Consider the following 17,277-nt stretch of genomic DNA (forward strand, 5'->3'; position numbering starts at 1 on the left):
GCTCGAGACTATCACCACCGCTGATATCAGGAGACAAATGACTGATAAGTAGGAGCAAAGCCTTGTAAACCTCAAGTTATTTTGATGGTTAGTGAGTGTTGCCATAAGAGAGCTGATAAAGGCGACGATTAGAGCCATTTTGGTAGCTTTAGTCACTGCAGTTTGCCAATCACGCAGCATGAACAACCACCCTTCCAACAAAAAGTTTGCCATGAGTGTGGTCATGATCAAGTTATTCACCAGCCTCTGTTTCTCACCATGATCTCCTTCCTTGAGCGTAGTTGTCATATTTGCTGCGTATATGAGATTGTTTGAAATTGTTTTTTTTTGGTTAACAGATTGTCTGAAATTGTATGATTGTCATTTTAATTCCTCAGCCTAAATACAGTTGTGTATGAAAAGTCATGCTGATAGCGACATTTAAACCTTCCAAGTTATTGCAAAGTCTATCACATAATAACGCGTTAGACTAGTTATATCAGACAAGTTATATGGGTCCGTCCTTGGCATGTGCGGCGAAATTTCTTAGCCTCGCGTAGTAAGGCAAGAAGTGTTTTCTTAATGCGTAAGGAAACCGCAGTTAATACTATCATAACAATCAGATTTCCTTGAATTTTTGTAAAATTGTAAAAAAAAATGGAAAACATTACAGAAAAAGCATCGCAGGAGTTGGATGAAATCAAGATTGATACAGATGAAATTAAGGTTGACGCCGAGATGGGTGTGGCAGCTACCGAGCCAGACATCCTTGTTATTTCTGGTACACCGTCTTTACTTTCAATATTGCTGAACTTTAAATTAAACTCTACTTAGATTTTCATGGTTTTAAGTTCTTGCTCAATTCCCAAGAACATCATTAAACTGTGCCTAGCTGAGTCATATTCTGATTGCTCCATGCCCCTTTCCGTTCTCCATTACCTCTCACAGTCTTGCCTTTATCCCCCTTTAACATATTATCTAAACAAGATTAACCTTTTTATTTGCACAAGGATGTAAAAAAGAAGAAAAGGGTGGGAAAAAGGATCTTTGTTATTTTAGGGCTTGTTTCGGTTTTTTATTGTACTACTCCATATTTTCCTGATGTTTAGTTGATGGTTCTGAATTCTGATGTATTTCTGCTCTGTATTTTGCTAGGTCCTCATATTGTTGTTATTGGTAACTTTGATGATGGGGATTTGAGATCAAGAGTTGGACGGGCGGTCGAGCTTTCTGGATTATCTATCTCTGTAAATTCTGTTTGTTTAAAATGATTTTATTTTACTTATTTTTCGCACCCTCCCCTTTCTTTAAATGCTCAACTCCTTTCTCCTTCCCCACCTTTCTCGGTTGATGATCGAAATCCTTTCAATTACTTTGCAGGCTCTACCCCTCCATGTCAAATATTTTGAATTAGTTTCCCAATTTTTTGAAGGTGCCTAGTTAGTAGCTACCCCCTTTGAACTTTTTACTTAATACATTTATTTAAGTATATATGCATTTGGCCTGTGCTAGCACAAGTTGGTAATTTTGATGAACTTTAACGTTTGTATACCCGTCCTTTTACTACATGATCTGCCACTGTTTAAAACCGTTGTGTTGTTCAGTGAGAGTCGGAGAAATTTAACCTAATAGACTAACATTTAGTATTGCATATTTTGGGTTGTTAGGGTGGAAGTTATACATGGAGGTCCATTACTCCCAAAACGGAGGAAGTGTTCGCTGATGAAGATTACATCAATATGGAGAGCGGGGGAATGCTAAGCTCTCAGATAGATGAAGGAGTTGGTACATGTTGGTGGAAGAACAAGTTTGTTGAGTGTGTTGGGTATGCCAATAATTATATGGAAAAGTTAGTGAAACCAAATATGGGACTTCTGTTTTCAGCGGCGACTATGCAGAACATTTACCAGCTGATCACTTCTGGAGTGATGACAACCAGTAGAGGAAAGACGCTCATGAGAATGAACCAGGCTGCTTTCTTGCTGCTACTCTATGGTCTCGTCATGCCTAAACGTGCTGGTAAACACGTCGCTCTGACCAGTGGTGTTGCTCTTGCCTCTGCTGCTTATCTCGTTAACATGAGCTTCGCCTTTTGAACCATATACACTTTGATCCATGGAAATACCCGTTCTTGGTTTTTTTTTTTTTTTTTTTCGAAGTATCGTCTTTGGCGACAACTCGAAAGTTGATTCAACGTTGTAAGGTCTTGTGAGGTATGGGCGGAACTTTTTATTAACCACCTTCCTCACCAAGCAACCCAAATATACACTTTGATCCATGGAAATAGGTGTTCTTGTTTTTTTTTTTTTTTTTTTTTTTTTTTTCAAAGTATCGTCTTTGGCGACAACTCGAAAGTTGATTCAACGTTGTAAGGTCTTGTGAGGTATGGGCGGAACTTTTTATTAACCACCTTCCTCACCAAGCAACCCAAATATACACTTTGATCCATGGAAATAGGTGTTCTTGTTTTTTTTTTTTTTTTTTTTCGAGGTGTTCAGCTTGATTTTCCATTACATTTTCGTTCTCCCTTTTTGTTTTTCATCTTCCCTTTTTTATTCGCATTTTGAGGCGTGCGTTCACCTATGGACGGTTCGAAAGGATGGTTCATGTCAGCCGACCCCAAATCATTTTGGGATTAAGGCTCTGATGTTGTTGTTGTTGTTGTATCGTCTTTGGCGACAACTCGAAAGTTGATTCAACGTTGTAAGGTCTTGTGAGGTATGGGCGGAACTTTTTATTAACCACCTTCCTCACCAAGCAACCCAAATATCCTCATATAATTCTATACCTAAAAATAACACAAATTGATTATGTATATTGATAATTAGGAAAGTTGTATATTTGCATATCTTGCATATAGCCTAATCTCCCCTCTTGTATCCCTATAAATACTTCATCTTTCTCATTGTAATAAATACAAGTTTTAACCTAAAGTCTCTCAATCTTATATGGTATCAACGAGACCTCCACGATCCAACCTTCGTCCCAAACGCCCCACCTTCAAACGCCAACAGCGAACCTCCTCTGTTTCGTGCGCCACCATCAACATGTCAACCAATAGCACCACCGAAACCTTGGTCCCCAACCCCCATGAAACGACCAAACCCCTTTCCTCACTCAACCTCAACAATTGCGTCAAGTTGAACCCGCTCAACTACACTGCTTGGCGGTTCCAACTCACTAACATCCTATTCGGGTTCAGCCTCCTTGGTTTTGTCCATGGCACCGAAACCCCTCCACCACAAACCGTCACTGATAACACCAAAACCGAAACCCCCAACCCGGCCAATCTCACTTGGCTCAAACAAGATGGGCTAATTCTTGGTGCCCTCATGGGTACCCTCACCACTGCCCTACAACCACTCATAGTACGGGCCAAAACCGCCAAAGAGGCATGGGACATCCTTGCCAATACCTATGTCTGTAATACCCCAAGTTATTGAGAGTAAGGTTGTCCCACATCGGGGAATTGAGGAGGTTGTGATATGTTTATAAGGGATTCCACCCACCACTTAGTAACAAGGCCTTGTGCTTTTGGGCTTAAGTGAGGACAAATATGGGCCCAAAGGTGCACACCCATCTTATTGGGTTGTGTTACGACGGTGGTGGGTCGGGTTGTTATAATGTCAACCCGTCTAGGGCACACATCCTACAACTCAAACAAAAATTCGATTCCATCGTCAAAACGACGGACCAAACCATCTCCGACTACATGAACTCCATAAAAGTTTGTGTCGATCAACTCGCCCTAATGGGCAAAATTCTAGACCCCGAGGACATCATCGCACAAGTCCTCAAAGGCCTTGATTATGAAACATACAAACCAGTTATTAACACCGTTCGGGCTCGAGATACACCAATCTCTTTTGAAGCCCTACACGAAAAATTACTCCAACATGACCTCCTCACCAAACACGAACCCGCACCAACCCACTACTCACCTTCTGCCAATGCTGCATATCGGCAGCAGCAGTACCACAACCGTGGCTACAACACCAACCGCAACACCCCTGCCTACCCGCAACACTCTCAACAACCCACCTACACCAATGCCAACCCCCGTCCCTTCAAAGGACGATGTCAATGGTGTCGTGAAACGGGACATGTCATCGCAAATTGTCCCCTGTTCAGAAAATTATTCCCGAATATTGTCTTTCCCGAACCCAATTATCGTCAACACCCGGGACAACCACAAGCACACCTCGCCAATTATGGCTCTCAACCGAACCCAAACTTCTTACTTGACAGTGGTGCCTCACACCACTTGATCCATGACCTCGACACCCTTGCTTTCCATTCACCATACGACGGCCTTTACGACTTACTAATTGGTGACGGCTCCGCACTCCCCATCGAGCACACAGGTTCGTTTACTATGAAAAATTTAAAATTCAATAATGTTCTCCATGTCCCAAAAATATCTCGCAATATTATATCAATCTCGTAATTATGTGCCGTAATGCTTATGTAATTTTCTCACAAAATTCGTTTTTTGTAAAAGACATAACAACCAGGAAAACAATCCTCCAGGGCCGAGCAACCAAGGGGATCTACGAATGGAGCCCACCTAAACCCGTCACTCTCGCTGCTGTCAAAGAAAAAGGAACCACGCCAATTTCGTGGCACCATAAGTTCGGTCATCCCTCGTATGATGTAATCAAACTTATGAATAAAAGTCTAGCAAATTTTACTTACTGTCCTGCGTGTTGTGTTTCCAAAAGCAAGAAACTTCCCTTTTACAATTCTTCACTACGTTCTACTGCTCCTCTAGACCTCCTATTTTCGGACTTATGGACTAGCCCAATAGCATCTCGAGATAACTACAAATACTATGTCATATTTGTCGATCATTACACCAAATACACTTGGCTATATCCATTAAAACGCAAGTCCGAGACCACTCAAGTATTTAATCAATTCAAAAACCTCGTTGAAAAATATTTCAAAAACCAATAAGACGTTTTTTCTCCGACAATGGTGGAGAATATATTAAATTAAACCAATCTCTCCTTAATGACGGAATTTCTCATTTTACTAGTCCACCACATACCCCCGAACACAATGGTTATGCCGAACGTAGACATCGTCACATTGTCGAGACCGGTTTAGCCCTACTAAATCACGCAGCCTTACCTACCTCCTATTGGCCATTTGCCTTTAGTACCGCGACCTATCTCATAAATCGACTACCTACGAAGACCTTAAATGGAGATTCACCATATCTTAAACTGCATAATACAAAACCCGACTACGATAAATTACATAATTTTGGATGCCTCTGTTATCCGTGGCTTCGACCATATACAAAACATAAATTAGAAAATCGTTCCACACCATGTATTTTTGTTGGGTATTCAAATACTCAAAGCGCTTATCATTGTCTCGACCCCAAAACACATAGAATTTATACATCACGACACGTTAAATTTATCGATGATGTCTACCCTTTTCGAAACTCCAACCCGCAACCCTCGTCTCACACGGCACCTGATGACTGGTGCCTTCTTCATATTCCTCTTCTACCTAGTCCAGAAACCACCACGGCCCAACCCACCACCACTCCCACACCTCGTATACCCAAGCCCATTACCATCGTTTACACCAGACGCCCATCGACCCATGTACCACCTCTTATCGAAACCCCTGCCTCTACCTTACCACCTCCTAACTTGTCATCATCCTCTAACCAACAGCCACCTTCACCCTCGGCTAACCCCTCTCCTTCCGCTGCCACATCTACTCCTCCACCCATCACCACTGTTCCTCGCATCACTAAACCCCCACCCAATAAAACTATAACCACGAGACTTGACAATAACATTCGCAAACCAAATCCTCGCTATGCTAATCTCGCACATGCTTCTCCATCTACTGACAACCTCCCTAATACAGTCAAGCAAGCTCTCGTTCTTCCTCATTGGCGACAAGCTAGGCAAGACGAATTCACTGCTCTCGAAAAAAACTCCACCTGGTCCTTGTCCCACGAAATTCAGCCACCAATATTGTCGGCTGTAAGTGGGTTTTTCGCAATAAGTACAACCCGGATGGTACCCTCAAGCAACACAAGGCACGCCTTGTTGCAAAGGGCTTCCATCAAAGACCCGGTATTGACTACACTGAAACCTTTAGTCCAGTTGTTAAACCTACAACAGTCCGTCTTATTCTATCCCTCGCTGTCACGCAATCTTGGTCATTACGACAATTGGATGTTAACAATGCCTTCCTCCAAGGTACCTTAAATGATGATGTGTTTATGACTCAACCCCTTGGCTTTGTTGATCAAACAAAACCTGATTATGTTTGCAAACTCAACAAAGCAATATATGGTCTAAAACAAGCTCCTCGAGCTTGGTACACTGAGCTGAAAACCTATCTCATTACCTATGGCTTTAAGCAATCTATTTCTGACTCGTCCTTATTTATTTTACGTACCAAAACAATCTATATTTACATGCTTATCTACGTGGATGATATTATCGTCACTGGACCTCATCCACCGCAACTGCACCATTTTATTTCTCAGTTATCGAAACGTTTCTCACTAAAAGACCTTGGACCACTATCGTACTTCTTAGGCATTGAAGTCACGCCTAATGCTCTCGGTTTACATCTCAACCAATCCAAATACATTTATGATCTATTAACCAAATACAAAATGATTGAAGCCAAACCCAACTCTACACCTATGGCCACCTCACCGTCATTGACTCGTGAAGATCACAACCCCGTTCAAGACCACGCGACATATAGTGCAATCGTTGGAAGCTTGCAATATCTATCGCTGACTCGGCCTGACATAGCCTTTGCTATAAACCGTCTTGCTCAGTTTCTACACCACCCAACGGCCACGCATTGGACCGCCCTAAAATGACTCTTACGCTATTTACAAGGCACACAACCTCTTGGTATTCAATTACATCGAAACTCACCATCTCGTCTTCATGCCTTTTGCGATGCAGATCACGCGGGCGACAAGGATAATTATCTCTCAACGTCAGGCTATATCGTCTATCTCGGTCGAAATCCCATCTCCTGGTCTTCCAAAAAGCAACATGGCCTTGCTCTTTCAACCACATAAGCTGAATTTCGAGCCATCGCTACTGTCACGACTGAAACTTTATGACTTCGCAATCTCCTCGATGAACTTCATATCACTGTCACCGAACCTCCAGCCATCTTCTGTGACAATATCTCGGCCACTCTATACGCCAAAAACCCCGTCTTTCACTCCCGAATGAAACATATGGCGCTCTCTTTCCACTTTGTCAAAGAACAACTTCAACACGGTCAAATCCGTATCCAACATATTGCAAGCAAGGACCAACTCGCTGACATTCTCACGAAGCCTCTCCACAAGGATCATTATTTGAGCTTACGTATCAAGATTGGCCTTACTCATCGGACGTCCATCTTGCGGGGGCATATTAACCACCTTCCTCACCAAGCAACCCAAATATCCTCATATAATTATATACCTAAAAATAACACAAATTGATTATGTATATTGATAATTAGGAAAGTTGTATATTTGCATATCTTGCATATAGCCTAATCTCCCCTCTTGTATCCCTATAAATACTTCATCTTTCTCATTGTAATAAATACAAGTTTTAACCTAAAGTCTCTCAATCTTATACTTTTCTGGAGCGCAAAAGAACTTTTCTGAATCAACTTCGAAACCCGGTTTCTCCTAAGCCTATCCCACAAATCAGCCCCTTATTTTGCCCATTTGCTTTATTTTTTATCTTAAGTTTTTTGGGTTGTTTACATTAATTTGCCTTCGTATGTTTAAATACTCTCTATTTCCTAACCTTGGTGCTTTGTTGTGTCCGTCTTCTTTTGTCTTCTCTCTCTTGATGACTTCAAGAGGGGGAAGTGAATCTATAATGTGTGCGGATGGTATTGTTTATACTCTTGCTAGTGTTCATAAGTGTTTAATATTCGTTTGCTCCTTTTTAATTCCTAATATTATCTTATCTCATTGCTCATGAACCTTAATGATAGGTTGATTTTGATAATCCTATTAAGGGGGAACCAAAGGAGGAAGCACACATCATGTTTGGCTTGTAATCATCAAAGGGAGAATTTGTTGGGTATTTGATGTTGATGACAAACCAAATACTCCGTATTACTAATGTTTTCTCTTAAGTTTACTTAATAGGAATTGTTGATTTGTTGATTCAAGACAATTGAAGCGTTGGATGAAAACCGCCTTGTATTTAATTTGGGTCATTAGAAATAAGATAGAAAATATTGAGTTTGCAGTGTCGTCCACTGTTGATTTCCTAGACGGATGAACCATGCTTTTCAAATATGCTTTTTTAAAATTGTTGAACAAGCTAGTGAGTAATCATAACCAACTATTCTGAATAATTGGATTAGTTGGTAACATGTGAGCTTTACCTAAATTGGTTAAAAGCTTTTATCAAGAAAATAACCTCTATTTTGTTTTGTTGGATGGATAAAAATGTACACTCAACATTTCAACACCCTATCTTTTTTTTTGGCAGGAAGGAACATTAAATTAATAATACCCTATCTTGCTAAAAGGTTATAAACATGTGAAAATAATATTGTTCATTTTTAAATTGTAGCTAACCTAAAATTATTGTTGCAGACTTGCAGTAGTATCTCAACTACGTCAATATTATTCTCTACCATTTACCATTTATTCAAGTATATTGAGTATGAAACTACATATACCCGTGCATTTTGCACAGGTACTAAGCTAGTGTGATTATGTGAATACACCATTTTTATTTCACTTACATACGGAGTAATATTTTGTTCAGGGATATAAGTGAGACGGGGACATGTGGATATTGGCTCGCATCTACCCCAGTTCGGGCGAGTGTGAGTAGAGCTCTAATTGGGGGTTGGGGGCGGGTACGAAAATTGTACTCGTTATGGGTAGTGGGGCGGGAATGGACTTTACATTTTAATTATGACTATATTACAAAACTTTTAACTAATTTCTTGTTTGAAAACTAAATCAATAAAGACAAGTTCAAGAAAATTGGAAACCAACTTATACAAAAATAATTATCGAATAAAATTATTATATAACGGGTTAATGTGTAACTTCTTGTTTTGGCTGGAGTAGTTTTTTTGAAAAAAATTTCTAATATATTTTTACGTCAACATCAACAACAACAACATCACATCCTTAATTCCAAAATAATTTGGGGTTGGCTGACATAAATTATCCTTTAGAACCGTCAATGGGTGAATATTCACCTCAAAATGCGAAAAAAATAGAAAAGGGAAAAATGAAAAAACAAAAGGGAGAGCGGAAGATAATACAAAGTCAAGGTAAATTTATAGGTTTTAAAATTGAAGTCCTGATTTCTTTTATAAAAACTTAAGATTTAAAATTTTTAAAATTTAAATCCAGACTAAAGATTAAAACGATTTTGAAAATCGAAATAGAATTTAAGGATTGGAATAACTTAAAAAGTAAACCAAGTAAATATTATAAGAAAGTGGTTGGAAAAAAAAAGTAAATATCTTTTACGTTATTTCACCAAAATAAGGTATTTTTTTAGTTAGTTTGTCAAACATCTTTTTTATATAATCAGTCAACTTATCGATTCTTAATTATGAGCTAACTTTTTAGATTTCATAACTTTCCATTTTTCAAGTTATTTTTCAAATACTTCTCAACTAGTTTTATCAACCAAAGTCTAGTACTCCATCATTCAAATATACGCTGCTTCTATCTTTTGTCTTAAATCTCAATTTTTTTCGGAACTTACGGTCACGTAAAATGGATCCCAAGTTCGATACCTATCAAAATTCCTCGGCTCTGAGCCCATTCAGAATTCATGGATATTATTGATTTTGCTGGGTTTCGAAGAAGGGTTGGTAATATAAGCGTACGATTAATGATTTTAGAGCTTTTATGAATTCCAAGTTCGTCGCGGCAAGGTAATTCATACTACAGTATTATATTATCGTTATATGAGAACTTGGCCTTTGATTAATGCGTGTGATTTGCTTAATTTTAAATTATTGTGTCGTATCTTGAGTTTAGTATTCTGGGTTTGGCTTAATTTAATTGTTTTTGTGTGGAATTATTGATTATTTGAAGTATTAGTTAGCGTTATCCGGAAGATCAAGTAGTATGACTAATGTTGGTAAAGTGGATAAATTGATCAATTAGTCTTACTATAGACATATATATCCGACGGGTCAGAGATATGCTTAAAGTGGTGACATTTTTGGGCCCACCATGTAACTTATTGTTTGTCTTATGCTTAAAGTGGGTGGATATTTGGCCTGTCTGTAACTATATATGGATATCTCATGTCTATAAAGAGAATTTGTGTAAATTGATTAGGGAACCTTGTTGAATTTATGAATTTAGGCCTCCTCTTGTTTTCGAAAAAGTATTAGCATAGCGGTTAAGGGAGTTATGGACATTAGGCAGTATGTTTGAATCCCCCTTCCCTTTGTATGGACATTACGCCGTATGTCTATGTGCTGTGCATTCCGACTCTTTTTCTTACCTATTTACCTCAAGTAGACCCTGGTAAGCAAGCATGAGTATGGAGTGTATGACGCTTGAACAGGTCATTTTAGGCCAAAAAGAAAGTGGATATGTCGTAAAGTAGCGGAGTTCGACACCTAGACACACTTGTATAAGTCGGAGTAATATAGGCTATGTAAAGACCCCAATTTTAGGTTTGTGAAACTCCTAGGTTCGTCCACTCGTGGAATTTTGAGTTACGTGTAGGCAACTATAATATCAACTACTGTGTTAGACTATGTGTCTATGACCTACAACTACAAGTAACTGATGTGCTGATTTTACCTGACAGTAATTTACACTAGACGCCCAGAATGAAGAATCCAGATTGCAGGATTTTTAGGTTATGAACATATTGACATTCCTTCCGGAATTTATTTTCTTTCATGAATTTCTAAAATGTTGCCTTACGACTTTCAATTTATCCGGTTCATGATTTTCGAACATTTTACCAAACAAGTATTTCACATGTATTGATGGTTTTCTCCGAACCTCATGCTCAGAAATGGTCATCTCAATTACAATGTCAGTTATCCTAATTTCACTCGTTACTGTCAAATCCAAATCAGCTCATTACATGTTAGAGCTAAATTGGAGTAAATTTCTCTGTTTGAAATTGTTATTATTTGAATGAATAGTGACCGACAAAGTACCTCAGACTTTAAACATTCCCGGGGTCTGATGCCTCAATATAGCTGATTAACGGTGGTCATGTTTTACGATGAGCAGGCAGCCGATTCATTATACGTCTTACTGTGATGCTGGTTAGCAGCACTTGGTGCAGAGCTTCTCAAAATCATAGCAAAATATCTATAGTAGTTAGGACAATACTAATATTTTTTTCACTGAGGGAAAAATTTAAATCTTCTAATGTCAAATAGATAGCCACAAAAGGAAAAATATTTGAATTAACTAAAGTTTTATATAATTTATTGAAATTTAACCTTGTTAACGAAACAAAAATTATCAAGTAAACTCTTCAAAAAACTGCATGCTAAATTACACTCAACTCAAGATTAAATTGCATATTAGTTGCCTATATAATTAAGCTACCGATAAAAGTGGGCACAGTAATTCCTTTATTTTATTGTTTTTTGTTTAGTGAGTGTGATTTGTTTATACTAATATCTCCGTTCAGTCCAACTCAAATGTTTTGTGTCAGTTTGGTAAATCCTATAAAGAACTGTTTGTGAGCCGTAAATAAACGGAGAGACTAATAATAAGCAAATCTTTGTGAAGGGTAAACAAATGATTGTGTAAGACTTCTTACTGTGTGGGACGATCCTTTTCTTGGTTAAACAACTAGGAGTATTTATTCTATAATTTCTGAACAATAAAAGGATTCTATAATTTGTGCACAACCACTAAGCAATTGCAGAGTTGTGGCATCCGTAGGAATGTCTGAAATGAATGCTTCTATTCATTAAAGACGCTGGAAAATTCGAGAAAATTGGGGTGGGGGAGGGGGAGATTCCACTGCTAATTTTTATGAAGTTGTACACTCTAACTTCTAACTTTGCCATTACTTAGAAGTTGAACTGAGATATTGTTTTTTAACCGGAGTATGCAGCAACATCAAGAATCCGTTCGTCGATACTAGAATAAAGAACATCTATGGTGGGAAGGTGATGAGGCTTGTTTTTGTTGTAACCCAACCGGATGTGTAAAAGAACAATAAGATTGGAATCCACTTGCACAATAGTCAAAGGAACACAAATATAAAGTTTACAGAAACAGAGGAATGTATTACTCCAAAGCTCTAAATTAAATTAAAAACACACTTGCATCAAAGATCTTGTTATAGAAATGGTTCAGATGATTATCTAGTAGCTCTTATTTATACATGCATCTTGCATCTAAAACACAAAAGGACTTACTCTTTATCTTCGATTCGATATCACCGCTGTATTGAAGTTCAGTTTTCTGTTTCCCAGGGTTCAACTTTCAATAAAGCTCGAAAGGAGAAATCCTGCTGATGTCAGGAGACATGCTACTGATAAGTAGGAGGAAAGCCTTGTAAACCTCAAGTTCTTTTGGTGGTGGGTGAGTGTCGCCAGAAGAGAGCTGATGAAGGCAACAGTTAGAGCCATTTTCGCAGCTTTGATCCTAGCAGTTTGCAGGTCACGCAGCATGAACATTAACCCTTTCAACAAAAAGTTCGCCATTAGAGTGATGAGCATGCCATTCACTGTCCTTTGCTTCTCTCCATTTATTCCTTCCTTGAGTGCTTTCGCCATATATGCTGTGCAAGAAGCCCTCTGAAATTGTAAGTATGTTTTAATCATCATTTTGCTTCGTCTCTTACTTGTTCAAAGTTATACCAAAGTCGTCGTGGTAGCGACATTTCACCCACCGAGTTATACAAAAGTCTTGATGGTAGTGACATCTCACCTAATAAGTGATAAAAAAATTGCATTAGTCAGGAAAAGTAAGTCTACCCTTGCATCTGCTGCGAAATTTCGTTGTTTCACATAGTAAGGGAAGAAGTGTTTCTCTGCCTTTTTTGGTTTACGGACGCATTAAGGAACACTTGGCCAATACTACCGAAATAATCACATCTCGTTTGATTATTGTAAAATTTTAAAAACAAAATGGAAAACATGACACAAAAAGCATCTCAAATGTCGGCAGTGATGGGTGTGGCAGCTACCGTGCCGGACATCCTTGCTATTCCTGGTACACCGTCTTTACTCTCCCTTGTTTTTCAATCAAGTACTACATAAGTGCTAATTAAGATATACTAAGCTATTTAATATAATTTTGCTGAACTTTATTAAACTCTAGTTAAATTTCCGAGGTTTAATTTTTTGCTCAACTCCCAAGAACTTCATTAAACTGTGCCTAGCTGAACTTCGTTGGATTTTCTGTTCTTTTGCTTTTTTCAGTAGCCCTTTTGTGTAATTTTATTTGTTTTAGAATCAAGTGAGGTGTGAAAATAGGTTACATGGCTAAACAGTCAACACACCATGTAGTTTGGTTCTTGACATACAATGTCAGTTTAATTTGTTTCAGTGATTCGATTATTTAGTACTCCGTATTTCCCATCCTGAAAAAAATCCATGTAGTGGATTGTATAAGCTATTCTACTAGACAGTTGACTACGGGTGAAAGCATAAGCCATCCTGTCATAGTCTACATACGGGATAGCTGGATAATATTCTCATGATCTCATCTATGGCTTACACTCTCAAAATCACCCCCACCCTTTCGCTAAGTTGAGTGTCCTCCCTCCTTTGTTGAGTGAGTCCAATTGCCATGTATAAGAAAATTATATTATTTTTTTGACATTATAAATCTGGAAAATTTCTGAGATACATCTACTCAAAAAAATTCGAAGGGAAAAATGGTAGAATTTGAAGGATTCCGTTCCCTCTACTTCAATTTTCTTCAAGTTAATTTCTAACCAAACAAATAAAATTGACCCTTTTTCTCTTCCAAATCCGTTAATGTTAATAAGGGTGAGTTTGTTTTGCATAGCCTATTTTAACTGTTGAACCTGTGAGTCACACTTTTTCTCTTTCTTAGACATGTATAGTATCTTTGTTATTTAGGATTTTAGGGTTTATTTCAGACTTTCAGTTTTCATTGTACTATTTCCCAAAAGTTTATATGATGGTTTTGATTTCTGATGTATTTCTGTTCTGGATTTTGTTTAGGTCCCTGGCTGCATCTTATTGATGGTGGTGGTGATGATATCATACTTCAATGGAACCTGGAGTTTTTGGGACTGCATCGAGTACGTATCTTTGTAAAATTATTTACCTGTGCTTGAGCAAACTCTCTTGTGTAATAAACAAAGTCCTTCAAATTAGAAGGAATAATGTACTCTCCTTCGAAAACATATTCTTGAAATTCTGATTGTTTAAACTGATTTTGTCTTTTTTTCTTTCCCGCACCCTCCCCTTTCTTTAACTTCATTTCCTCTGACTCAGTCCCGCAATTTTCTCATTTCTTAAATCCTTACTTCCTTTCGCTGTTGATGATCCAAATCCTTTCAAATACTTTGTAGGTTCCGCGCCAAATATTTCGAACTGGTTTTCCAATTCCTCAAACACTTGTTAATGATCCAAATCTTCTCAAATACATGAAAGGTGGCTGGCTATCCCCGTTTGCTTTTTAACTTCATAAACTTTTTAGTTTATCAGCATTTAGCCCGTGCTAGCACAAAATGGTAATTTCGATAAACCTAGCATTAACTGTAAAAAGAATATTTTCTGACCAATTTTTACTTCAAGATCTACCATGGTTACCTAATAGCAGAACACTAATAGTTATTGCATCTTTTGGTTTGTTAGATTGGATGTCCATGGAAGTTTAATCCCGTTGAAACGGTGAAAGGGTTCACAGATAAAGATTACAGCAATATGGAGAACGGGGTCAAGACAGTGGAAGTAGACAGTGAATGCTGGTGGATGAATTCTGTTGGATATGCAAATGATCATATTGACAGGATTGTGAAAGATTTGATGGATGAAGGTAATGCGTTGAAGTTCATTTCTGTTGAAATGTTTAAGGGGTTGAAGGATAAAGGTTATGGATTGAAGTGCATTCCTATTGAAACCATGAAAGAGTTGAAGGATGATGGTTATGGATTGAAGTTCATTTCTGTTGATACCGTGAAAATGTCGAAGGATGATGATTGTGCATTGAAGTTCATTCCTGCTGTAATGGTGAAAGAGTTGAAGGAAGATGGGTATGCATTGTTCATTCCTGCTGAAACGGTAAAAAAGTTGGCAGATGAATATAACATCAAAATGGAGAGCGGAGGCGTGATAGAGGCAATGATGAATAAATGTTGGTGGAAGAGTAAGTGTATTGAATATTTTGGATATGCAAATGATTATATTGAAAAAACAGTGAAACCAGAGATGGGGCTTCTGTTTTCAGGGGCAACTATGCAGAATATTTACCAGTTAGTCACGTCTGGAATGGTGAACACTGGTAAAGGAAAGACACTCATGAAACTGAACGAGGCTGCTTTCATGATGCTACTCTATGGTCTCGTCATGCCTCGACGCGCTGCAGGCCACATCGCTACGGCAGTCGGTGTTGCTCTTGCCTCCGTCGCTTATCTCGTTACCATGAGCTACGCTTTTTGAGGCATATAGATTACCTTTAGTCCATGGAAATAAATATTCATGTTTTATTTACGGAAAACCATCTTTGTCGATAACTTTTTAAGTTTGTGATGCGTCGTCGGATGCGCGTTTTGAGGTATGATGGGGATTTGCTTGGAGCGTGGAAAAAGGACTGCCCTTGTTAAATGAATTCGCAGTCTCTGTTTTCTAAGTTATGTCTTGATTTTCACTGTTATTTATGGCAAAATCAAATCACCTAAAATGGTGTTTAGCTAAAACTATATCAGCAAATTTCCCTTGTGACGGGCATATTTGTCTCTAGGCACTCGGTTTTTGTCTTATCTACCCACATGGATAGTACTTGACCCCTTACAAGCGTGCGATCGATATCCCTGTCACAAATGAGAATTTGTAAAACTATATTGCTCACTAATAAAATCAGCTAAAATGGTGTTAGCTAGTGTTAGACGTGTTATTGTGCAATATGAAGATTGAAGATTGAAGATTGAAGATTGCTCTAGGAATGGAGTGAATTATTAATTACTCCTTTTTACATATTAGTTTTTTAAAATAATTCTTTTTTATAAATTTCTTTTGAGATTACTCCTTTAAAATGCATTTTTATCAGAAATTACTTCAAAACTCCAAATTAGTTGACTTATTTCGTTTGTTTTTAAACTTATTATCCATTGTTATACTTTTCAAAGTATAAGTTGACTAAGCCACAAACGTAATAAGTTCATAAATAGACGGAATAAGTAACTTGAGTTGGAGTTTGAAGCAATTTTTGACAAAAATGCATCTTAAAAAAGTAATTTTAAAAAAAATATAAAAGAGAGTTATTTTAGAAAACCGATATACAAAACAGAGAAATTTCTAATTTACTCTTTAGAATGTGAGCAATTAAAATGGGTTTGACCTAAATATGTGGGTCGGCTTGGAATCTGGGTTTGGTTATACTAGTATTGGTGCCCGGCTTCGCCCGGGCTACCTCTACTTACCATTAATTTATTTTTTCATTAAAAATAAAATTATTTAAAATTGCATAACCCATAAATTTATCATTAATATATTTTTCTATGGCATATCCTAAAATTACGATGAAATAAATTTTGAGACAAATTCACTACTCCCGCTCTTATTAATGAAACAATGGTAATACCATTTCACCACTTGCCCCTAATCATTGTTACTTTCCCTACTCCCGCCGTAATTATTGTTACTGTCACTACTGCCGCATTAATATTAATAATTTCACTACTTCCGCCGTAATTATTGTTACTTTCACTATTGACTCATTAATATTGATAATTTCACTACTCCCGTTGTTGTTTCTACCACTTTTACTAATCCCGCTGATAATATTGTTACTTTTGATATTCAAATGAGTGATTACTATCATATAATTATATCTGATATTACTACAATTCTTTTCTTTACTTACGAAATTACCTTTACTACTTAGGCATGCAATTTTAAGAGAATTATATATTTATATAAATATATTACTGTATTAAATCAAATAGAAAGAAGTATGCAATATAGTATAATTTATTTTAAAGAAATTGACCATATTAATTAATTATTTTATTTTAAGGAAATTGACCATGTTTTAGTCTCTTACAAATGTTTAGGAAAAATTACCAAGCTTCTATATAATTTAATTTTAACCCAAACTATATAATATTTGCA

General features: G+C 37.5%; 2 protein-coding genes across 2 annotated transcripts; both read left to right on the plus strand.

Moving 5' to 3' along the window:
• Positions 1-315: 315 nt before the first annotated feature.
• On the plus strand, positions 316-2,257 carry LOC141644055 (uncharacterized). The gene is made up of 3 exons (XM_074453470.1): positions 316-760; positions 1,135-1,226; positions 1,647-2,257. The coding sequence occupies exons 1-3, from the start codon at positions 637-639 to the stop codon at positions 2,073-2,075; spliced, it is 645 nt and encodes a 214-aa protein (XP_074309571.1). The 5' UTR covers positions 316-636; the 3' UTR covers positions 2,076-2,257.
• A 10,525-nt stretch (positions 2,258-12,782) lies between these two features.
• Positions 12,783-15,771, plus strand: LOC141644054 (uncharacterized). Its single transcript, XM_074453469.1, has 3 exons — positions 12,783-13,183; positions 14,164-14,243; positions 14,803-15,771. Exons 1-3 carry the CDS (start codon positions 13,099-13,101, stop codon positions 15,604-15,606), a joined length of 969 nt encoding a protein of 322 aa, XP_074309570.1. The 5' UTR covers positions 12,783-13,098; the 3' UTR covers positions 15,607-15,771.
• The last annotated feature ends 1,506 nt before the right edge of the window (positions 15,772-17,277 follow it).

This window comes from Silene latifolia, chromosome 2, assembly GCF_048544455.1.
Source record: "Silene latifolia isolate original U9 population chromosome 2, ASM4854445v1, whole genome shotgun sequence".
Taxonomy (NCBI): Eukaryota; Viridiplantae; Streptophyta; class Magnoliopsida; order Caryophyllales; family Caryophyllaceae; genus Silene; species Silene latifolia.